General features: G+C 50.2%; 9 protein-coding genes across 9 annotated transcripts; 6 read left to right on the forward strand and 3 right to left on the reverse strand.

The window, feature by feature from the left end:
* Positions 1 to 331: 331 nt before the first annotated feature.
* On the forward strand, positions 332 to 1,440 carry M436DRAFT_73617 (polysaccharide deacetylase; the record flags this gene model as incomplete). Its single annotated transcript, XM_013571445.1, has 4 exons — positions 332 to 362; positions 418 to 492; positions 543 to 923; positions 983 to 1,440. The coding sequence occupies 4 exons, from the start codon at positions 332 to 334 to the stop codon at positions 1,438 to 1,440; spliced, it is 945 nt and encodes a 314-aa protein (XP_013426899.1).
* Positions 1,441 to 1,773: 333 nt separating this feature from the next.
* On the forward strand, positions 1,774 to 2,921 carry M436DRAFT_26929 (uncharacterized protein; the record flags this gene model as incomplete). The annotated part of the gene is made up of 2 exons (XM_013571045.1): positions 1,774 to 2,232; positions 2,286 to 2,921. Coding segments are annotated over 2 exons (1,095 nt in total), but the record flags the coding sequence as incomplete, so codon positions are not given.
* Positions 2,922 to 6,130: 3,209 nt separating this feature from the next.
* M436DRAFT_48351 (uncharacterized protein) lies at positions 6,131 to 7,294 on the forward strand (the record flags this gene model as incomplete). Its single annotated transcript, XM_013571116.1, has 2 exons — positions 6,131 to 6,397; positions 6,548 to 7,294. The coding sequence occupies 2 exons, from the start codon at positions 6,131 to 6,133 to the stop codon at positions 7,292 to 7,294; spliced, it is 1,014 nt and encodes a 337-aa protein (XP_013426570.1).
* Positions 7,295 to 9,205: 1,911 nt separating this feature from the next.
* M436DRAFT_64677 (uncharacterized protein) lies at positions 9,206 to 9,883 on the reverse strand (the record flags this gene model as incomplete). The annotated part of the gene is made up of 1 exon (XM_013571290.1): positions 9,206 to 9,883. The coding sequence occupies one exon, from the start codon at positions 9,881 to 9,883 to the stop codon at positions 9,206 to 9,208; it is 678 nt and encodes a 225-aa protein (XP_013426744.1).
* Positions 9,884 to 10,033: 150 nt separating this feature from the next.
* On the forward strand, positions 10,034 to 11,248 carry M436DRAFT_82786 (NAD(P)-binding protein; the record flags this gene model as incomplete). The annotated part of the gene is made up of 1 exon (XM_013571446.1): positions 10,034 to 11,248. The coding sequence occupies one exon, from the start codon at positions 10,034 to 10,036 to the stop codon at positions 11,246 to 11,248; it is 1,215 nt and encodes a 404-aa protein (XP_013426900.1).
* A 436-nt stretch (positions 11,249 to 11,684) lies between these two features.
* On the forward strand, positions 11,685 to 12,573 carry M436DRAFT_48390 (pyridoxamine phosphate oxidase family protein; the record flags this gene model as incomplete). Its single annotated transcript, XM_013571120.1, has 2 exons — positions 11,685 to 12,077; positions 12,220 to 12,573. 2 exons carry the CDS (start codon positions 11,685 to 11,687, stop codon positions 12,571 to 12,573), a joined length of 747 nt encoding a protein of 248 aa, XP_013426574.1.
* Positions 12,574 to 12,984: 411 nt separating this feature from the next.
* On the forward strand, positions 12,985 to 13,809 carry M436DRAFT_48247 (DUF924-domain-containing protein; the record flags this gene model as incomplete). The annotated part of the gene is made up of 2 exons (XM_013571102.1): positions 12,985 to 13,163; positions 13,227 to 13,809. 2 exons carry the CDS (start codon positions 12,985 to 12,987, stop codon positions 13,807 to 13,809), a joined length of 762 nt encoding a protein of 253 aa, XP_013426556.1.
* Positions 13,810 to 13,917: 108 nt separating this feature from the next.
* Positions 13,918 to 16,970, reverse strand: M436DRAFT_82787 (uncharacterized protein; the record flags this gene model as incomplete). Its single annotated transcript, XM_013571447.1, has 3 exons — positions 13,918 to 14,892; positions 14,947 to 15,259; positions 16,096 to 16,970. 3 exons carry the CDS (start codon positions 16,968 to 16,970, stop codon positions 13,918 to 13,920), a joined length of 2,163 nt encoding a protein of 720 aa, XP_013426901.1.
* A 552-nt stretch (positions 16,971 to 17,522) lies between these two features.
* On the reverse strand, positions 17,523 to 19,529 carry M436DRAFT_73624 (P-loop containing nucleoside triphosphate hydrolase protein; the record flags this gene model as incomplete). Its single annotated transcript, XM_013571448.1, has 3 exons — positions 17,523 to 17,786; positions 17,859 to 18,340; positions 18,398 to 19,529. The coding sequence occupies 3 exons, from the start codon at positions 19,527 to 19,529 to the stop codon at positions 17,523 to 17,525; spliced, it is 1,878 nt and encodes a 625-aa protein (XP_013426902.1).
* Positions 19,530 to 22,185: the final 2,656 nt, after the last annotated feature.

The following is a 22,185-nucleotide window of genomic DNA, read 5'->3' on the forward strand; positions in this document are numbered from 1 at the left end:
TGCTCCATGATCATATCGACAAACGTCCGACCAGTTCGGGGTAGCACCTGGTTACCCCAAATAGTGGGTCTCTACCGTGGTGGATGGACCCTCTTTGATACCCCGCAGCGGAGCATGACGCAGATGAAACCCCCTCCACCCCTCACTATATTTCCAAGGATGCGCTTATCGAAGGCGGGCATGGGAGCTCCAAAAACAATTAGCAAATGAACAGCCTCGGCGTATCTGAGTTGTTGTATATTTGAGGGTACGAGCTGCCCACCTGCAGGACTAGTCATTTGTTCCTCCGCCTTTTTGGAAATCTCGAGGACCTCGTAAACACACAGCAAACATGGGCAAGAAGAGAGTTTTGGTCAGCTATGGTGTGTTGCTGACATGTGAAGGCTTCAATTGGCTGTCGCTGACCATGTACGCTAGGTGTCGACATTGATGCTGTCGCCGGGTGGCTTGGTTCTTACGGAGGTGAAGACTCGACCAGCGACATCAGTAGAGGCAAGTCGTCTTCCCAAAATGTCATTGACATCATCTGACTTTCACAACAGGGATATTCGCCGGCACCGTCGGTGTGCAACGACTACTTAAGCTGTTCGACAAGTACAACATCAAAGCAACATGGTTCATCCCTGGACACACGCTCGAGACATTCCCCGAAGATTGTGCAGCAATCAGAGACAAAGACCACGAGATTGGATTGCACGGATACAGTCATGAGAACCCGAATGACATGACAATCGACCAACAACGCGATGTGCTGGACAAGACATATAAGATGTTGACCGAGTTCTGCGGCAAGCCTCCGAAAGGCAGTGTCGCTCCGTGGTGGGAGACCAGCCGTGAAGGAGCAGAGTTGTTGCTTTCATACGGCATTGAGTACGACCACTCGATGAGCCACGAAGATTGCCAGATGTACTGGCTGCGCACAGGTATATACTGCGGCCTTGCTCAGCTTCCAAGAACAGATGGCTGACGTTGCGACGCAAAGGTGACTCGTGGACCAAGATCGACTACACCAAAAAGGCCGACGAATGGATGAAACCCCTAGTCAAGGGCGAAGAGACGGGCATTGTCGAGATCCCAGCCAACTGGTACATCGACGACCTACCACCGATGATGTTCATCAAGAAAGCAGCAAACAGCCACGGCTGGGTCAGCGCAAGAGATGTCGAACAACTGTGGATGGATCACTTCGATTACTTCTACCGCGAGCACGATGAGTTTGTCTTCCCCATGACGATCCATCCAGATGTCAGTGGAAGGCCGCATGTTTTGTTGATGCACGAGAGGATCATTGAGCACATCAACAAGCATGAAGGTGTGGAATGGGTCACGATGGGTGAGATGTCGGATGAGTTCAAGAAGAAGAACTCGGCGCCGCCAAATGCATTGATGCCGGCGACACCAGAAGAGGTGGAGGCGATGCTGAAGAAGCAGAAGAAGTAGTGCCGAATGACTGTATCGTCAATTGATGGAATTGTTTATATCCGCTGTATTTCATTTCCAGTGGAAGATTGCATTGCCGATGAAGTGGCAGCGGCATCGGCAGATGGGCGTCAAAAGCGGGGCCGTCAAGCGCCAAAGCCGGGGTCCATGGATGCAGGCACCTTCCCTTGTTCCGAATGTTTACTTCCTTCTTCTACCGACCAAGTCTAGAAGGTGTTCCTTCCTCTTTCAATCGAGTCTAGAAGCTTTTCCTTCTTGCAATCAAATCCAGAAGCCGTTCCTTCTACTTCTCACAAAGTGTCGATGTGAGGCGCAATGGAGGAACGACAAGTCGACTTGCGCGCTCTCGACTATGTGTCGGCATACGACAGCAACCTCATGTGTCCCATCTGTCGGAGCGCCTTTGTCGACCCTGTGGTCATTGCCGACTGTGACCACCACTTCTGCCGCGACTGTCTCGATCACACAACTAGTTGGAACCAGTACTCAGGCACCTGTCCAACCTGTCGCCGGCCTGGAAGATTGATCGGCTCAGGCTCAGCCTCGAAACTCCTGCTCAACATCCTAGACGATCTCGTTGTAAAGTGCCCAAATCAGGCCGAGGGATGCGACAGACAAGTCAAGCGAGGCCACCTGGTCGACCACATGCACATATACTGCGACTACACCATGATCGACTGCCCTCAAGATGACTGCGACAACAAGACACAGCGAAAGGACGCTGGACATTGTGCGCATCAACCTGCATCCTGCCTTGCCTGTCGCCAGCCCATGGCAGTCCAAGACCTTGATGTAAGCCTCACGTCAATCAAATGCACTGGCAGCTACTGACTGTGGCCTCACAGGCACATTGGCAGACAGAATGCGCCGACCACGATGTTGCATGTCCCTCATGCGCCGCCTCGATCCCGTACCGCTACCAACAGACACATATCGCCCATCACTGCCCGGAGACAAATGCCGCCTGTCCCGCTCGTCCAGTCGGCTGTCCCTTCAGTACCAAGCGCAAGAATCTAGCCAGCCATGCCATCATGTGCTCCCTCGCCAAACTCGCTCCATACCTCACTGCTCAGCAGCAGCGTCAAGACGAACAGGATCAAGCTACCCAGCTGCTTGAGAAGAAACTGCAAAGCCTACAGCAAGACATGGAAGAGTACAGGAGCACACCACAACCGGAAAAGAGAACGCCTGCTCGACGCGAAGAGCCCTCATACTTCCAAAACAACCTCGCAGACTTTGAGCTGGCAGACTTTGAGGAATTCCAACCTCACGCATCGCCAACGCAGCATCTGCTCTCTCTGCATGAGAACTTGCGTGAAGAAGTCTCGCGTCAGGCAAACACGATTCACGAGGTCGACACCAGGCTCAGCATGATGCTGCTCAACGAAAACATGCGTCTCAAGGACGAGTTGGCCTACCAGGGCGCTCAGCTTAGCGCTCTCATGCGACAGGTCGGCTGGCTCACAAACGCACGCCTGCAGTCTACTCAACCGAACTCTGTCTCTGTCACGAACCAGGTCGACCAAGGGCCCAGCGATCCCTCAAGGATCATCCCGCGCCTGCCAGTTCGGCGCACCACTGACGAGGGAAGGACCAAGCTGTGACGAGATAGAACGACTCATGATGAAATGACCTACTTATGCATATACCCGTACGAACTTTTACTGCCTACACACCCGTCCAAAGCACATCTCCACATCAGAAGCGACGTGTCAAGGCTCTCATGCAAGGGCGACAGAAGATGCCCTGTCTAGCATCTTGTTTCAGGATGGTCTCTGTCGGAAACCAATGGCCGCAGCAGAGGATTCAGGCTTCCAGTCGAGAGGGCTGAACATCGATGCATGTCATTCTGCATCTGATACGTTTGCTACCCGTTTCCCGCACTCGATCAATTTTCGCCGACTGGTCATGTTTCTTGCAGAGAGGACCCCACAAAGTCCCTGATTTTGTTATAGGACTGATAAACACGTCCTTTGGTGTTCCTGAACTACGAGATGGTTTTGTGTAACTCACCACGCGCCTCGGTCAATTTGTCTCCCATGCATGCCATTCCGATGGCTTACTCGATGCCCATCACGAGGCTGACTGTTCCTCAGCTGAGTCTGTCAATACTCGGGGTCGCTCAGTTCTGCAACATACCACGCTTCGTGAACTGTTTGTTTGCGCAATTTTGCAAGGTTCGGGTCCCGGTGTGCTGGAATCGTACGAACCAGATGAGATAGAAAGCATTGGAGATCCGTCTCTGCATCTTCACCCCTCTTCGGTCTGCCTTGCCATTGACTTGTCCAGTCGATTCTCATCCTGCGTTTCTGGTCAATATGCATACTCGCACGCGTGCAGTAAGAATACTGTGCGACTTCATGCATCTTCCTTACCTGCTCCAGATCCGGCTCCTCTTGTGAAAGGTCTGGAAGAGGCGACATATACTTCTGACCATGACACATGCATACGACCCCCGTACGACACGATACGCGCAACCACGCCATTCCCGAGTCTTGTCTGCCTTCTTCTCCATCTGCCTCGTGTCGGGACTTTACTAACCTCCCTTCACCGACTATTGAACAACATCATTGTTGGCGGTGAATCATCCCGAATGTTGGCAAACGCAGAGACAATATTTTGTCGTATATGTTGCCTTTGGACAAGAATGCATGTCCTGTGCTGGAAGCGATATAGCCGAGCATACCCTGGTTCCCATGCAGCCTTGAGCGACAAACGCCAATCACGGCACGCTAGAGTAGCGGCATCCCAATGGCTTGGATAGGGGAAGTCGGGAGCGCTCATACCGGCTGTCCAATCAACAAACATTCCAGGTTGCAAATGTGTGATGTGCCATGTGCGATGAGCTGTGGTACCTGTGGCCTACATATGCACAAACAACGGGTTTAGCAATAAAAGATGAGAGACCACTTCCGCTCTTGCTGCCCAAAGCTGAGACAGTGACCAGTCGCGTGCGTTTTTCTTTCCTTTCCTGTTGGGTTGGGCAAAAAGCATACCTCGCTGTTGTTGTTATTGTTGTTGTTGGCGGCACAGGCGAGGAAAGAGATGAGCGGTCGACAAGACTTTTCATTGTCGCAATTTACGTGAGAAATGTGGTAATGGTTGGTCGCACGCTTCTGCGGGAGCAGCGAGAGAGGTCTAAAGAAAGGTGAAACCTTGGAGAAGGTAAAGAAGAGGGCTAAAGGTGCACGTTCTGACAGGGACCGTTGGCCCTCCCGCCCCCGGGAAACAACTTCATGTCAAAGGATGAGTGCTTTGACAGTGGGGAAAGGAAAGTGGAAAGATAGGGAGGTGCAATTAAGATTATACAGCAAAGCCGCAAAGCAGCAATCTGGCTGGGGCCAGATCTCTTCAGTATCGACCAGATGAGTGCGCATGAACGCCTACCAAGGGAAGAAGTACATGGGATGCAAGTTGGCAGCCCGAGGGCAATCACAGGTTTTTGGCGATGCGATGGCACGAGAGTAATGCGCTGGCGGCCATATTGGGCTGTCACCAACTGCTTCGGTGGCGTTCAGAATCACTGCAGCTGCACGCCACGCGTGGGTGCACCTCAAGCCTACTTCTTCACCTGTCTTGGGCAAGCAGAAGCGAAACCTGTTGCGGCTGCCCGCGCGCAACGGTCATTTGATACTGCCTCTTCTCATTCATGGAAGTGACTGGAAAGTCGTGGTCGCAACATACTGGGTTCTGAGCATATCGCAAGACAACAGCGGCAAAGATAATTCGTTGGAGTGATTTGAGTTGTGTGGTACATCGTACATGGCCTCATCACAGACCCAACCTACCGGAAGCCTTCTTCGAAGCTGTTAATACCAGGGCGTCTCTTTCTCAGCACTTTGTCATGGCAGGATCAAGAAAGATGACGGGTGGGTGCCGCAAGGACGGGATTAGCGGATGCATGATGCATGGGTAAAGTGGGAGGAGTAATAAAGGAGCAACGTGCAAGGGCTGGGCAGATTCTGCTGCTGGTGCATCTTTTGGGCTGAAGGCTGCATGCTGCCGGGTCCTGTTCCTTCTCCTTATGCGCAAGGCTTCCCACTCGGCAAGCAGCTAAGAGACAGAAAGTCGATCACAACCCCTTTTCTTGCTACTCGTCGACTGCATTTGCGCAGGACAGAAAAACAAGCTGTCCATTATTTTGATCAAAACACCGATCAGGGCATATCTTTGGCTATCGAGTTTGATGAAGTCGCGAACGGAAGAGGCACCCGCACAGACGAAATCTTCTTCAGCCACAACAAACTCGCGCTCCTCGCGAGATTGAGTCGTGTCTGCATTGTGCTGGGCGAGGTCTGCATCCCAGCCATCTACTTTCTCTCTCATCAGGACTCGTCTCTTTTCTTGCTCGAACCCGGTTGCTTATTTCCTGCTTCTATACTCGCAACGTCAGCCAATCCCTGCCCGTTCATATCAATCCTTCGCGACGAATCGCGACGCGACAATCACGATCCGTGCCTGCCGAGGGAGCTTCTATCTTGGAAACAGCCGTCCTTTTTCTTTGCGCTCTTCTAAATCTTGCAAGAAGCCAAATGTTGAGTGCACAAGAACAAAGGAAACGTTCGAGTACAGAAGCAGCTGCGGAAGAGGCAATTGGCCATCAACTATAAGTCTCGACGCAGATCGATCCTTCCTTGTCGACACTTTAATATCTCTTTTTCTTCCTTTTTTCCTCCTCCTCCGCTTCGACATGTATCCACCTTATTCATCTCATTATGCTGGATCGCCTCATTGCAATATGGGTTACGAATATCACACATCATCTACGACACCACCGCCGCCTGGCTATGGATATTATTCACCACGATACTACACGACATCTACACCAAAGACCTGCTCATCAAAGCATACTCGACGAGCGACTCAGGACTACTCTTATCCTTCGGCCAAGACGACATCTTACTACTACCCGGACTCGTATGGCTACTCCTCCGGGTACACACGCAAGCCTGAACATGTAAGTTCAAGTGAACGATACCCTTCGCAAGGGAAGACCCAGTCCAGCGCAAGACGCGCATCGACAACATATGTCTTCGCGGATGGCCGATACTACGTCTACGTGACCGACGACGAGATCCCACCGGTGTACTCGCGCGATCCACGCAAGCACACGCCACCGCCACAGTACTCCGAGGCTGATGAACACCCTTACTACCAGCATCACCAATCCACCCCTCAGCCTCGGCCAGAACCCCAACCACGAAAGCAGAGAGCCTCTTCCTACTCAGCCCCAAGACAGTCAGCACCTCGTGAAGCACCACCTAAGCCTCGCCAACAGGCACCACCCAAACGCGCTGTTGCCACCGATCGCGATGCGCGAGCAGCAGGTATACCCGCCGGTTACAATTTCAAGAACTGGGATCCCAATGAAGAGCCCATCCTTCTTCTCGGCAGTGTCTTTGATGCAAACAGCCTCGGAAAATGGATATACGACTGGACAGTAGCCTTCCACGGACCCTCGACTCCCATTACCGAAATGGCCGGTGATCTCTGGCTCTCCCTCATCCAACTCGCTGGCAAAATCAAACGCGCTGAAGAGAGCATGCCTCGCATCCGCCGCCGCGACGATCGAGAACTCATCGACGATTTCCTCGATAGTGGAGAAAGGCTTTGGGAACGTTTTAACAAGTTGTTGAAAGTGTGCGAGAAGCACATGCTCAAGACTGCTAAGCGCGATCGCGGAAGTGAAAAGTTGTACATGGGCAACAATTCGGGCAGAGAATTTGTCGAGACTATCTTTGGCAGGGACAGAGAACTGGAGAGGACGGAAAAACTGACCACGGGCATCAGGCTTTGGAGCATGAGGTTCGATGCCAATTGCGAGGATGTCCTGAGGACTTCGAAGGGCCGTTGAAGGAACCCATCTCTTGCTCTTCTCGGACTTTCTGTCGTGGAAAACCTCGATCTTCATCGCCATACCTCTACACTAGAACACATTCCACATCTTTCGGCACACCATCAATCAGCATCATACTCTACAACAACATCATAATACCTTCGACACCACACTTACAATATCCTATCCCAACATTAACAACAACTCCGACAAACAAAACCATCAGAACATCAACTGGGACAACACAGGCGCACAGAACAGTTCTTTCCTATCATGCTTCTATTTTGTCAGCGCAGAGATACCCTTGCTTAAGCCCTCACACGCATGGCGTCAACGGCGGATTATCGAAATCGGCACTTTTTCTGAAGGTCATTGAGTCGCTCTTTCAACAATTTTCTCTACTTCTCGGTGAAGTTTCTTTTTCTCAACGATACCCGATATTTCTTAGCCGCCTTCTCTACAGGAGTCTTGACTCGACGTTTGCTTTCTCTCCTGTTTTTTGTATGGGGTTCTTGGTGGAAAACTATGGAGGAAAAAGTGCCCACTTCATTTTCTGGTTTGGCTTTTATCTTAGATGGTTGTTTTTGCATGTTTATTAGCTCCTCTGCCTCACGGCAACCTTTTTTCCTTTTCTTTCTTTCTGGCAAATCTAGTCTCAGTATTGCGTTCTAATCTTATACCTTTTTACTCGATGTTCTTTGATCTTCTCCGTGGATCTGATCGATGGCTGTTATCTGGATGTGTGCTGTCGTTGACAGTTGAACGTCAAATGTCACGGGTCTGCCATCGGGCAGCCATGGTAGTCTATATGGACCAATAGCAATGGTACTCTCACGTCGACCAATAGCAGCGAGAGTCCAACGATTGAACCGATAGCAATGGGTACCTCTTCAAGTTCAACCAATAGCGTCGTCCGTCACATCTCACTCGGTTGGTTTCCAGCGGCTAAGGATATTCAGCCGCTGTGATATGCATGTCAAGTCAGCCTTGCCTCTCCCGCTTCTGCAGGTGGCCTTCCAAAGTGGAAGGGCCACGGCGTGTACTTTTGAGCAAATGGGAGTCACTGTTGGATAGACTACTGCGATAGGCTGCCACGTTGTTCAGGCATGAGGAAAGTATCAAGGGGTTCGAGGTATCTAACGACAGAAGGTACTAGATACAGGGCGCAAAGAATATGAAGACAAGCTTTTGTTTGGCTGAATGGTATGGAGAGCTATGCTGATTCTCTATGGACGGTATGATAGTCAGAAGACTAAAAGTTCATGCGGGTGCAAAGTGATGTCTGTCATGGACTTGAATCAAGGCGTGAAGGGGAGCGGGCCGAGCCCCAAGATGTTGCATGAACTACATGATTTACCTGCTTCAAAAATGGATGTTGCAGAAGGGGAACTGAACTACGAAGGTCATGACTTCTGATGCCTCTCCTGACTCGTTGGTTTGTGTATACGCGACGGCAGAAGTCGATGCAGATGCAAGTCAGCTGTTTTCAAAATAAGGCTGAGAACCAGAGGCGGGCCGTGTGTCAAGTCATGTGCATGAACTACAGCACGCGTGGGGTACGAGCTACCACTCCCAGGCCATAGTTGCTCAGGAATCCTCCGATTCGTTGTTAGTTAGCAGGTCATAGGATTTGTGGTTCATGCGGGTGATGATGGTGGGGTTTTTCCTTGACGATCACATGAAGTGAGAAAGGCCAGTGACTTGGCGGGTCGGGAAGGAGGTCGACTGTAGGCGCAAGACGACTGGATATCGGGGCGGGAAGGATATGATGGAAGAATGCCGAGGTAAGAGACATGGCTGCTGTCGATTATGCCGAAGCATGACCTGTGATGGCGACTGGTTGAGTTGGCGAGGTCCGAATGACATTTCTTGGACGGAGACTTGGATTTTGGCGATGCGATTAGCGGCGGGGTGTAGTTCTGTCCAGGATCATCCGGCACCGAGATACTTGTCGACCTCATGGTTGGAATAGAACAAAGTCTGCAATCTCTCATGTTTCTTCTTGTTGTTCAGTTCCAGCTTCCTGATCTTTCCAGCATCGAGCATCTCGACAGGCTTTGTCTTTTGTTCGAGCTTCCTCTTCTTTTTCAGAGTAGGTTCGTCATTGTTGAGACTGACGCCTAGACCAACAGTGTCACGCTTCTCTTTTGCCTTGACGGGATGCAGGATGCCTTCTCTCTGTGCGCCGAGTCCGAGACGCTCATCAGGATTCCAGCCATAGGATTGAAGGATAGAAAGGCCTTTGCGGGATCTGTCTAATGCAGAGGGTGGATGTGAGTGTGGCAAGGCGATCTGGTGGACTAGCGAGCTACAGTGTGCTGCCTCTTCGCCTTCGTATTGTGTTTTGCAGACTGCGCATATCTTTGGACTCTGCTTGGCCAGTGTAACTTCTGAAGAGGATGGTTCAGAAGAAGCCTTGTTCAGGACGATTTGCAGGTAGCGTTCGCTGGCCGAGAGAGCTGAAGGAGTGGATGCGCCGGCGGGAGTGGTGGATTCGGAAGTCGACGATGGGACGAAATGGATGCGCTGGCGCTTGATGCCTGCACCAAAGTATCGCTGGTCTTTGAGTGGCACGCTGTAATACTCGTCGTCGTCGCTCTCGGACATGGTTGTGTACAAGGAAAGAGCAGACGGCGACAATGACGCGGCTAGAGAAGGCAGTCGCGGCCGGAGATTGCGGCGTTTGCGCTTGCGGCGACATTTCTCCCCCTTGCACTTTCCTGCCTTGAACTCCTTCCTTGACACGAGATATCCAAGATGCCTGTTCCGCTGATCCAAAAAGCCATCCTGGATGGCCTGGACACGGTGCCCAACTCGGCCGTGCTGTTCAAGCTTCTGGGTGTCGGACTGGTGCTGTACCTGATCAGAAGATGGTTCCAAGGAGCAACAAACACGTCCGAGAGAACCATGCACGGCAAGGTCGTCATGATCACAGGCGGCACCTCTGGTATAGGAGCTGAAGTCGCCCGCGACCTGGCTACCCGAGGCGCCCAGCTGGTCCTGCTGACCCAACACGCTCTGGACGACTTTTTCCTCGTCGAGTACATTGAAGAGCTTCGCGATCGCTCAAACAACGAACTCATCACCGCTGCCCAAGTCGATCTCACCTCGCTGCACTCTATCCGCCAGTTCGCTACCAAATGGGTCGACAATGCCCCTCCGAGACGACTCGACATGATCGTCCTCTGCGCAAACACCCTGACCCCCAAGGGTGCAAAGATTCAAAAGACCAACGACGACGTCGAGATCAACTGGGGCCTGAACTACCTCGCAAACTTCCATCTCCTCAGCATCTTGTCGCCAGCCATCCGCGCCCAACCCCCAGACCGCGATGTCCGCATCATCATGGCAACCTGCAGTGCCTACATCGGCGGCACCCTCCCAGTCACTGGCGTCAAAGAAGCAAAGATCAGACAAAAGGAGAGGGCCGACAAATTCAACCCTTATTCGGCCTACGCATCCTCCAAACTCGCCCTCATGGCTTTTGCCCAGTCCTTCCAGAAACATCTGTCTGCCTACGCTCGTCCTGACAAGAACCCCATGAATGCAAGAGTCATCCTGGTCGATCCTGGGCAAACTCGCACTCCTGGAATGCGCCGCTACCTCACATGGGGGTCCATCACTGGTCTCGTTCTCTACCTCTTGACTTATCCCATCTGGTACATCATCCTCAAGTCTCCTGCACAAGGCGCCCAGTCTTTCCTTTACGCCGCCATGGAAGCCCAATGGGGAAGAGGAAACGGCGGCTGGTTGATCAAAGAATGCAGAGAGATTTCACCAGCAAGAAGAGACATGCTGGATGAAGAGCTGCAGAAACAGCTTTGGGAGTACTCGGAAAACATGATTCAAGAAGCTGAAAAGAGAGGTGCAAAGAAAAGGGCTGAAGCAAAGGCTGCAGAGAAGGTCAAGCCTGCCGAGCCCAAGAAGCCTGATGAGAAGAAGCCAGGCAGCAGGAGGACAAAGAAGGCTTGATCATCTAGCATCAGCATAAAAGCATCTCATTTTCCATCTCGTCATCATTGAAAGAATACATTTGCTTTCATGTGATCAACCCGTTGGAATATCACGATATGCGACCACTTACATCTCGCCACAAACATGAGCTCGGTGAGTCTGGAGACAGTAACACTCCATTTGATAGGTTGTCCTTTCCATGTTCGACAATTCAACAATAGCCATAGCTACTTTCTGGCAAGTCGTGCTACAATATATATATGTCTATATATGAACTATACCGTGTCCTCCGCAATAGCCGATCCTCCGAAAGCGGGGGTGACTCACTTGCACCTTGATCCTTCCATGCATTGAACCATAAACACATCTCTTCATCGCTGACTACCATTCTCTTGATCTTCCTAACAACTCTCGTAGCAAACAAAGGGAACCTCATCACCAACAAGAGAGAAAAATGGTCAAATTCTACGAGTCCCTCTCCCCAGACCTCAGCGAGTGGTGCATGTCCCAGCCCCTCTTCTACATTGCTTCCTCCCCAACCTATGGCTCTCACATCAACATTTCTCCCAAAGGCCTTCCCTCTTCTACTTTTTCAATCCTGTCTCCCAACAAAGCAGCTTACATTGATGCTACCGGCTCTGGAGCAGAGACTATTGCGCATTTGTATGAGAATGGGAGGTGTACGGTCATGTTTTGTTCATTCGAACAAAGTCCACGGATATTGAGGTTGTTCTGTAAAGGCAGAGTCACAGAGTTCTGGGAAGTGGGGTTCGGAGAAGCAGCAAGAAGTATGGGTGTCGAGGTACCGGTGGGAGCGAGAGCAGTGATTCAATTGGAGATTTGGAAGGTATGTGTTTCTTTTTTCATCTTTTCTTATTGGCATTTTCTCTTCTCCAATATTTCCTGTCTGTTAGGGGGGAGAAATATTGTGTTATTCATATACCCTGCACACCAGACTCAATTCCCCAACGTACTCATCTCACCTACAGGTTCAGACCTCTTGCGGCTACGGCGTCCCCCTCCTCTCCCCTTCCTCCCCCACCAAACCCCTCCAAGACCGCGAAACCCTAGGCCACTGGGCAGGCAAAACAGTCTCTGACAACAAAATGGTCGAGTACCGCGCCAAAAACAACGCTTACTCGCTCGATAACCTTCCAGGTCTCAAAGCAGGCAGGAAAACACGAGGAGAGTGGCTGTGGGTGGCTGATGCTAGGACCTTTGCGATAAGACTTTGGAATCAGATGGATGGGTTGGTTGTAGGATTCGTGCTTGCTTTTGTGGTGATTGATCTTTTGCATTTGGCGGGCATCAGGATTAATGGCGTGTTGGCGGATTGGAGATGACGGGATGAAGTCGGACTTGATGAGACGATTGCTCACTTTCAAGATGTTCTTTGAGATTGGATTGGTCATATGGTTTGTCGTGCGAGGCCTATCCTCTGACATTTAGTTGTAATTGCGATGTGTCAGCTGTAAGGTCACCAAGACTGCGAAGACTGTGTTGCCCATCCAGACGTTTTGTGATCGACACGTGAACTACTGAGAGCATGTAAATGCTCTCTGCCTATACAAGCATTGGTGATTTGGTGATAGCCTGCTAAACAACCCTTGAAGTTTGTTATGCTGTTGAAAGTGAGTGGACGGCGATCATGATGACGGCATGCTTTTTCGAACGTCCAACCGCCCTTCTCGATCAACAACCATCTGCAGAGAAATCCACCACACACCTGCCTGCGACTAGGCGCCTTATGCTTCATGTCCGAACAAAGCCCAAAAGATGCATTGGCTGAAGCCTTTGCTTCCGGCATCCTCGATTGCCTCCAAGACTTCTGGTTCTCTCACCTGGAAGATGAAACACACATCATTGTGCCCAGTGCTAAAGATATCAATGTGTGGTTTGTAGACAAGAGCGAAGAGTTTGATGAATCTTGCCGGTATCTTCCTCTCTCCTGCCCACCCAGGGAATCTCGCACCTTATTGCAGCTGACTTCATTCAGCGACAAATTCGGCTCCGTACTCAATCTCATCTTGTCCCGTCAATACAGCGCCAACGACATCGTCGCAGCCACAAATCCAGATTCAGCACTTGATTGGATGTCTCTGATCATTCTCCTTGATCAGATGCCCAGGAACTGCTATCGGGGCATGGGAGCAGCAAAAGTGTTTAACTTTTTTGATCCACTGGCTCTCGCGATCGCATTGAGAGCAAAGGAATTAGGTATACATCAGAGACCGGATGTGAGATACAGATTGGGATATAGACTTTGGTTGTTCATGCCTTTCGAACATGCAGAGGATATGCAAATGCAGGAAGTGATGATCGAGGAGCAGAAGGAAAGGTTCCAGGATGTGGAAATGTTGATGCATGGGGAAGTTGATAAAGAAGATGTGATTACGGCGTCCTGGAGAGAGGTTTTGATGCGGAAGATAGAGGAGTTTGGTGCGCTGAGGAGCATCTTGCAAAAGGCGGTTGATGAGCATTATGCTGCTATCAGAAAGTTTGGAAGGTTTCCGTATAGGAATGTAGCGTTGGGACGATCGTCTAGTCAGGAGGAGCAGGCTTTTCTTGATACGATGTAGTCGCATGAGCTATTAATGAGCACCAGCAGTTCAAGCAAGTAGCCACCAGGTAGTCTTGAGAAGTGGAAAACAAGAATAGCCGGCCGAGTTGGTACTAGCCATGGAGCATCAACTCCATGTTCCGAGAGCACGGTATATGGCGAACTCAGCAGGATCGTCCTTTGACCTCAGAACTGTCAGAGCTAGCTTCTCCAAATTCGGGCACTTTTGTCGAATCTCTTGGATAAGATCCCCATCAACAGTAGCTGCTGGTACGAGCAACGCATCGTAGATCGAATCCAGATTGTAGGTTGACAATAGCAGACGTTGTAAGTTGTGGCCACAGTGGTCAAGCAGGACTCTGATCGTTTGTTCTTCGAACGGTCCAGCCATCTTGATGCTTTGCAAAGCAGGTAAGGAAGGAATGAGATCCATAACAACTTCGTTCATTTCTGCCACAAACTCACTCGCAGGCACATCAACATCACGGGACATGTCAGTCATATTGAATGCCAGATGCTCGAGAGCTGGAAGGTGTACGTCAGCCAGCCAGCGTAGTTCTGCGGTTCCCACGACATGATGTAATTCGAGACTTTCCAATCTCGAGAAATCTGTCACAAGACTATGCTCTGTCAGAGCGTTAAGCTGTTCGTTCGTGTGTACTCCAAAGTGCCGCAATAAACCCAGACTTGAAGAGGGTGTAGGGGGTTGAGCACCTCGCCGATGCTTAGGTGCAATTTCGCGTTCGTGGTCGACGTCGGTCGCGTACAAATCGACTTTTCGTAAGTTTGGTGCCGCACCTGCAAGCATGTCCATGATGGTATGTTCAAAGGCATGCGTATATACGTCTCGAAGCCACATGGTTATGCTGGAAAGACACGGTGAAGTAGCCAGCTCAATTTCGTAAGGAGTCAATGCAGAAACTGCTGGGTATCTGGGACTCTTGTTCAGGCTTTTCAGCTTGAAATTTCGCATGTGCAACCGAAGGCCTGGGTGGTTCTGAGTGACGCCTCTGAAAACAGAGGCAGGAATCTGCTCTTCACATCCCCATGTAAGTTCTTGTAGTTTGGGAAAATTGGACATGAAGCGACTGAGATCATTCCACTGCGAGTCTTGTGTCAGTAGTACTTGTACCCCAGCCATGAATACTTCAGGCACTGTCCAATCACCGAACTGTTTCACCATACAGTACTTCCAAGTTGCTTTAGGATCATCTCCGCACAGGTTGAAATCGCCATCCCAGTCACGACGGTAATCGTGGAGTTGTTTCGCAAGTACTTTGACATGTCGTACATATTTGAAAGCGTTGGCACGCTTCAGTATACGAGCCCAAGTGGCAACCGCAATGTCGAGCAAGTCTGGTGAGGAAAATCTGATGACGATGTTTCTGTACAGATGTCTCCTTGAAACGTCGTTGAACAGCCGCTTGACGAGGGAGAAATTGTGGAGGTCGCAGTTGTCAAGGTAAGCGCTGAGATGATACAGCACGTCGACCGTCAATTCCACCATCGCAAGAGACAATCGCCAGTGACGCGCTTCCAGCTCTAGGCGATGCTTGTATTGAAGTAGATGGTCCCGAAAAAGTAGATTGTTATGATGGGAAGTTGTCGCTGACGCTGCTTGGTGTTTGGTGTTTGGTGTTTGGTAGCTGGGGTGGGGCTCCTTCGCGACTTCCTCAAAGTGGAGCCGCATGCGCGCTGAGCAAAATCAGCCTGATGCATGCCAGGGCCTGCGACAACCTACAGACTACGACCACATCCGACGGTTAGTGTGAGCTTTGAGCACTGCCTATAACAAGCTTGGTAGGCATCATCATTGGTCAAATACCCTTGTTATGCAAGAAAGTGGACTCCTACGCTACACCACGCTGATCGTCGGACGTGGCTACAGTCTGCACAGGGTATTCTCACATCCGGTGGATAGCGCGCACATCAATGCGTCTGCATATTCAAGGATTGCAGCGAATAGACAGTGTTGCCAAGCTCGAAATAAGCAGTCTGCAAGCCTCACACTATCTACCGGATGCGTCTCTACCCTGTACAGTGGTCAGAATCTTCGGAAGGAGTCACAAACCTACCAGAACGGAATATCATCATCGTCAGTCCAAGTACTGAAGCTCAAACTTCTGCGGCTTTATTAAACATCCATTTCATTGAGGCTCAAATATGTTGTCCTTGTATTCACTTTGACACTCCTTGTGCTCCATAAATGTGTTGATACAAGTGAATCGAGGGCCTGCCTCAAGTTAAGACCAAGGTCGCCGACAAAGTTAAGCCCAGCACTACAAGCCACCGAGACAAGCCATACATCCCTTGAGCCCCACTGGTGCCATCCTCCATTGTTTGAGCACTCTTATCATTCAAATCTACAGGACGCAAACAAACCAACTCGGTGCTCGACTTCTCATCGTTGCCTTGCGAAAAGAAAATTGTCATGACTGGTGTAGTACCTGCGCCGCTCCTGACGACGGTATCGTTCTCAGTGGAGGCGTAGATGCTAGCCGTCCACACCGGAATCAGCTCGTTAGTCTTTGGCAATGTTGGCCAGCAATTCGATGTTTCGTTGTCGGCTGCAGAGATTGGTTTCGGTGCCAAGAGACCTGTAAGAGGTACAGCTACAACCTTCGTACCAGAGGACCAAAGGCAAGAGGACGGGGGATTGTCTTGCAAGGTCTGTGCGATAGAGTTGCAGATGGCGGTATTCGAGGTGGCTAAGTTGTTGGCTTGGGACTTGAGGTCCGAAATGCATTGATTGCTGAATTCCGTTCCATCGCGGCTGGTACAATCTGTAGATACGGAAGTCATGGGGTCGTAAAATAGAGGTCCACCGTCGGGTGTTGTGAAGAAGAAAGAACATGCTGATTGGCCCTGCGAGTCGAGAACATCGCTTGACTCGACGCCTAGATAGAAAGCACGATTGATGAGCGAATCGTTACCAGTCTTGGATTGATTGACTGCGATTGTCCATTCGACGTTCGATTCAGAGAGAGTTCGGATTGAGGTGAGGCCTATGACGGGATAACTTGTACCCGCCACTGAACAATTCGAGATTGCGGTGTCGTCGAGGACAGGACAACCAACATTAGCGCAAGATAGTGGATCGGATTGTGCTGATGTGTATGTTGGTCGGAGGAGAAGCGCAAGGAGACTTGCTGTGCTGTAAAGACTACGAGAGCCCGCCATGATGTTAAAAATTGAGAACAGCGCTTGGTTTGAAGGATATGTGAGGAAGATGTGACGGCGATTGGAGTAGATCGTTCTGGTAGAAGTGGTCTGATCAGTGAGTCATTATATTCAACATTGGTAGGATCGACTTGGTATCATCGATCTACGAATGCCCTGATTTTCACCTTCATCATCAAGCATTGGCGATCGCTAAAGGCGGCATCACGCGGATAGAAGGTGTTGCAGTATGAAGTGATGACCTTTACAGATTTCGACCTTTGCTTGGAGGTGAGGAGCGTGGTATTGCCGGTGTTCCCGTGTCATGGCATGCCAAGTTTCTAGGCAAAAAGTCAAAATCAGAGACCGCGGAGACTTGTATAAGAGATTGCTGCACAGTAGGTGATGGGAAGGATGTATTTCCGGTGTAGGGTCCCAATGCCAATATATCTGCCAAGAATGTGATCATGAAAACCCAACGGGCATATGCCGCTCCGCTCTTTCCAGGTTCACTGCTTAATCTCCGAGGAGCCTTCCATCGTCATTACAGGGAATAAGATGATATACCATCCTTCAGCGTCTGACTCTCCACCATAGAGCGGTGAGACCGAGCACACGGTGGGCGAAAATGATCAGCAGAGAGTAGAGTGTCCACCACAACCATACTCGAGATCTGTGGGTATAGCCATACGCATCAAGGATCGCTGAGCCTGCTATGACTCCTTGTGGTGCCTTATCACTGGCATACATACAGAAGTATTGGCCATCCGGCAGTTTTTCGCAAGCAAAAGTTGAGTCACGGAACTGGTTTAGCATCAAGCCCTGGAAGACGTACGTCTAGAAATCGATATAGTGGAACGCGTCTGGTAGAAATCAGCAAATAATGGAAGGTTTGTCTGGTTGAGGTACTGGACTGGACTTACATCTCCAGAAGGAGTTGAGGATACTCTTCGGAACCAGGAACCCTCCCACTGCGAGCCAAAGTCCATTCGCGAACGAGACCCGAGCCAACGATGTCACAAACTGGGGGACCAAGGCGGCAACAAAAACCACCATGCTTTCGGCAGCTAAAAGGTCGATGAAAAGCCACAGGGTAAAGGTAGCAACGCCACGGATTCCACCAGAAAGGTTCGCTAACCAGAACACGATCAGACTGAACGACAAAGCAACCATGAACAACCAGATGAGACCGATGATGAAGTTGGCAAAAACGAAGGGGAGTGGATTGTAGAGTCGATTGATGTACTCCTCTTCGAGCAGTCTTATGTCTTCAATAATCGCTGGCGCATACGCGACAGCCATCAGAGCCATGAATGCTGAGCTGAAGAACAAGCAATTCACGAGAGGCTGTATGGACGATTGTGTGCTGGGCAGACGTAACCAGACAGCACCTGACGGAGACATGTAGTCAGCCAATATTCTTCACCTGCGTTGATAGTGTTTCTTACCAACCACCAGAGCAAGTCCGATATTAATGGCTAGCCTAGAACCGTAGACCAATGGATCACGATAAGACTTGATAAAATTTCTGTGGAGCAGGGTATAACAAGCCTGCACGTTGGTTGCTCTTGCCGATTTGATAGGACTGAAACTTCCAACAGAGGAATGCGTAGCCGCTCTCATTCGCTGCGACGAACTCCATTTCGTGACAAATAGCTCAACCTGCCGCTCTTTACTGTCATCTCGACAGAAGTCCGTATTGAGCAAGTTTAGAAGAAATTCGGCCGGATTGCAGTATTGTGGAATAGTACAACTACTACTGAAGTACGACACCAGCTCGGCTTGTGGTCCAAAGTAGCATGTCTGGCCAGCGGATATAAGCATTACCAGATCAAACAAGCTCAGAGTTGAACTCGACGGTTGATGAATCGATGCAATGACAATGATTCCGTACTGTTTTGCGAATCGAGTGATGAACGTCATGACCTCATGACTGGCAACAGAGTCAAGGCCGCTCGTTGGTTCATCCAAGAAAAGAATCCTCGGACCAGTCACAAGGGCAGTTGCTAGACTGAGACGGCGCTTCTGCCCGCCACTGAGGCTGTTACGAAATGGCGAAGCTATAATCGTGTCTCGCTGAGCTTCCAATCCAAGTGCTCGAATGACTTCTCCATTGAGCCACGCTTGTTGCTGCTTAGACATGTCCGGGTTGGCCAATCTTGACGTGAACCGGATGCTCTCGGCTACTGTGAGTCCGCCGAGATTCCTGTCTTCTTGCTGCACGTAAGCAGAAACATCATGCATGGAGGTTCCGGAGATGGCGCGTCGGTTGACGTGCACTGAGCCCGTGTATGACAGTTTCGTCCTGCTGGCCAAGATGTTGAGTATGGTACTCTTGCCACTTCCACTCGGTCCCATCAGTGCAAGAACCTGACCGCGCTCAACTCGACCCGAACAAGACGTGAGGATCAACTTATGCCCTTGGGTCTTTCGGTCTTTGATGCTCACGTCTATGTCGCTCCATGTCAGAGACTCGATCGAGCTGTTTTCAAAGAATTCGTGGTGCGATGCTTCTGTATCTTGACTCGCATCCGTGACTTGAGTGTGGACAGACGTTGGGTTCTTTAGAGAAGTATCCATAGGGTAGCTCATGTCGAGTCGGAAAAGGGACGTTCTGAAGAAGTTGAATGCTTTGGGTATGTTGCAGACTAAGGCTTGAGGGAATGGTCCTACAACAGATGTCCAAGAAGCTGAAATTCTTCCTATAAGGCCGTTTCCTAGCAACTTCCAAGCGATACAAAAGCAACGTTTTGATTCACCCGTAGGTCAACGTGGATGCATAGTGCCCAATGCTAGGCAGCGGAATTCCATAAGCACTAAGAGAAACAATAAGCAAGTGCCTGTTTTGGGTTTTCCCACGTCAAAATCAGCCATACAGAGAGAGTCTTACTCCCTACGTGTGGGAAAGTATGCATGTACCCAGACTTTATCGTAGGTTGGATCTTGGATGAGCAAGTTGAAAGGCTTGGCTTGTCAGCATTTCCAAGAAACCCAGAGAAAAGGATTCGCATTCCGGAGCTGAAACTTGAACTCAGCCGCAGCTCGGATGTTTTTCCTACCAACTTCCGCTAAAGTGCGCTGTCCATAATGACTCTGCTGTAAGAATGATCCTGGTCAACTGCATCTGGGTCAAGACGTCTCGCCGGGTGCCAGATGCGATACCGACACCTTCCCAAATAATGAACCACGCACAAACAGACGCACTAATCAATATTTTAAGGTGTCGTAGCCTCCGAAAATGGGGTTCTACTGATTTGTATCATATTAATGACGCTGTACGGACTGGGAAGTAGGTATTAGAGTGACCTTGAGGAATACAAGATGGGAGGATCGCAACGTTTCATGGCTCTCTTGGCTCGTCATCAATGTGGCTGAACAACGAAGCTACATCGACAACTTCCCAGTCTCGACTTCCGATGCATTGCGTAAACATCATGTGGTGCTCTGCCGTGCAACCAAATAGGTTTTATGGTATTCAAACTCTAGGCAGGCCTGCATACAATTCACGACGAATCAGATGTCTGTGGATGCCCTCCATCAAAAGCTGAACATATGCGGCAGACGAAAAATCCTCACCAATCTTCCTGTGTGTCGCAAAGTCGAATGTATGCTTCAGAAAAAATGGGAGAGATTGATCAATCTTCTTGATACCTCTCTTGACAATGCCCAGTTGACGAATGGTCTTTTTGTCCCCAGAGATCTTGGAAATCAAGCTCATTACAGACAACGGTAGAGTTTGTGTAACTGTTCTATAACAGTGATACCTCGCACACTTTGGACCAGTGTACGTCCAGTATGGCCGTAGAATCCCTGGATGAGCTCGAAAGTACTGTGCGCCTAAGGCTGTGAGATCCCTCATTGAACAGCTGTCTTGGAGACCCGCCACAGAGTGAACGATCCTGAAGGCATCGGTAGGTTTTGCATCAATGTCACTCAACCTCGACTCGTCGATGATGTGCTCTGCAACCACATCTACGGGTACGACATCAAAGACTGCATTTGGATCTCCCTCCACCACATGGAAGAAGCCGGAGCCATAGAGTGCCACAAAGCCTCCGATTGCAGCGTAAGAGTCGATATAACCTGGAAAGGGATACGAGAGAGAGGCGCAGATGATGCTCGGTCTGACGATAGTAAGAGGGATTGCGCCACGCCTCTCGTGAAGCATATGTTCTGCGAGGCATTCGGATACATATAAGTATTGGGATGTCCTGAGACTCGCAGAAGCCGTGCTTCATCAATAGCGCCGCTCAGAATCATCTTATACAGGTGTTCTGCCTGCAGATTCTCTGGCAGAGGTGCTAGGACTTCCTGAATGGTTCCATTTCGTGGCGATGAGACATATGCAGTGGAGACGTCAACTATCTGTCGTAATCGCGGACATTCCCGTGCGAGATGGAGAACGTTCATGGAAGTGTTGACATTGGCAAGCGTAGCATCTGCCAAAGACAGATCGAAGTCTACCGAGGCGGCACAATGAATGATGTGCGTTACCGATGCACACAGAGATCTGAAAACGATCGGATCGAGTCCTAGGTTTGGGATGGCAAGATCTGCTTCAATGACCTCAACCATGCTTGGCCAGCAGGCTGTGGGAAGTTGTGAGAAGCATACGGCATTGGTCGTATGGAGGAAACGATCTCTCGCCGTCTGTGTTTTGCTTGGTCGTATCAGAACCAGTATCCTATGATAGGGAAGAATGCCCGCGTTCTGCTGTCTACAGAGTTCTTCGACGACAACCTTGCCGAGAAATCCTGTATAACCCGTCACCAAGACGCAGGGCGAACAGTCCAGAAGTGTTTCCATAATTGAGGATGTGGAGTGAAGGGCGGACGATCGATGAGAGGTTCGACTTGCCTGCACCCCACTTATACCTAGATGGAAGCGCGGAGTCCAAGATCTTTGCCGATACGGTTTTCTGCGACATAGCGATCAGCCGCAGGAGTCTATTCAGGTCAGCATCTACAGTACTGCGGATTCAGCGGTGTATTGCGTCCTTGGCATCAATTAAAACTATCGCCCGTAAAGTCCGCGTTCTCAGGCTCAGCCGCAGCTGAAACTCAACAACCATGTTGTAGAGATAGTTGCGCAATGTAGAACCCACGTAATGCAGCGGCGTTGCCGTGTTCATACAACCCAAGCTGCATGACATCGACCGTTCTGCAGAGAAGGACGTAATTCCAGCGGCATCTGAACCGATTGGATTTGGAGCTCGAGCTGTTGTGATCCCTCGCAT

Source organism: Aureobasidium namibiae (assembly GCF_000721765.1).
Source record: "Aureobasidium namibiae CBS 147.97 unplaced genomic scaffold scaffold_10, whole genome shotgun sequence".
NCBI classification, from domain to species: domain Eukaryota; kingdom Fungi; phylum Ascomycota; class Dothideomycetes; order Dothideales; family Saccotheciaceae; genus Aureobasidium; species Aureobasidium namibiae.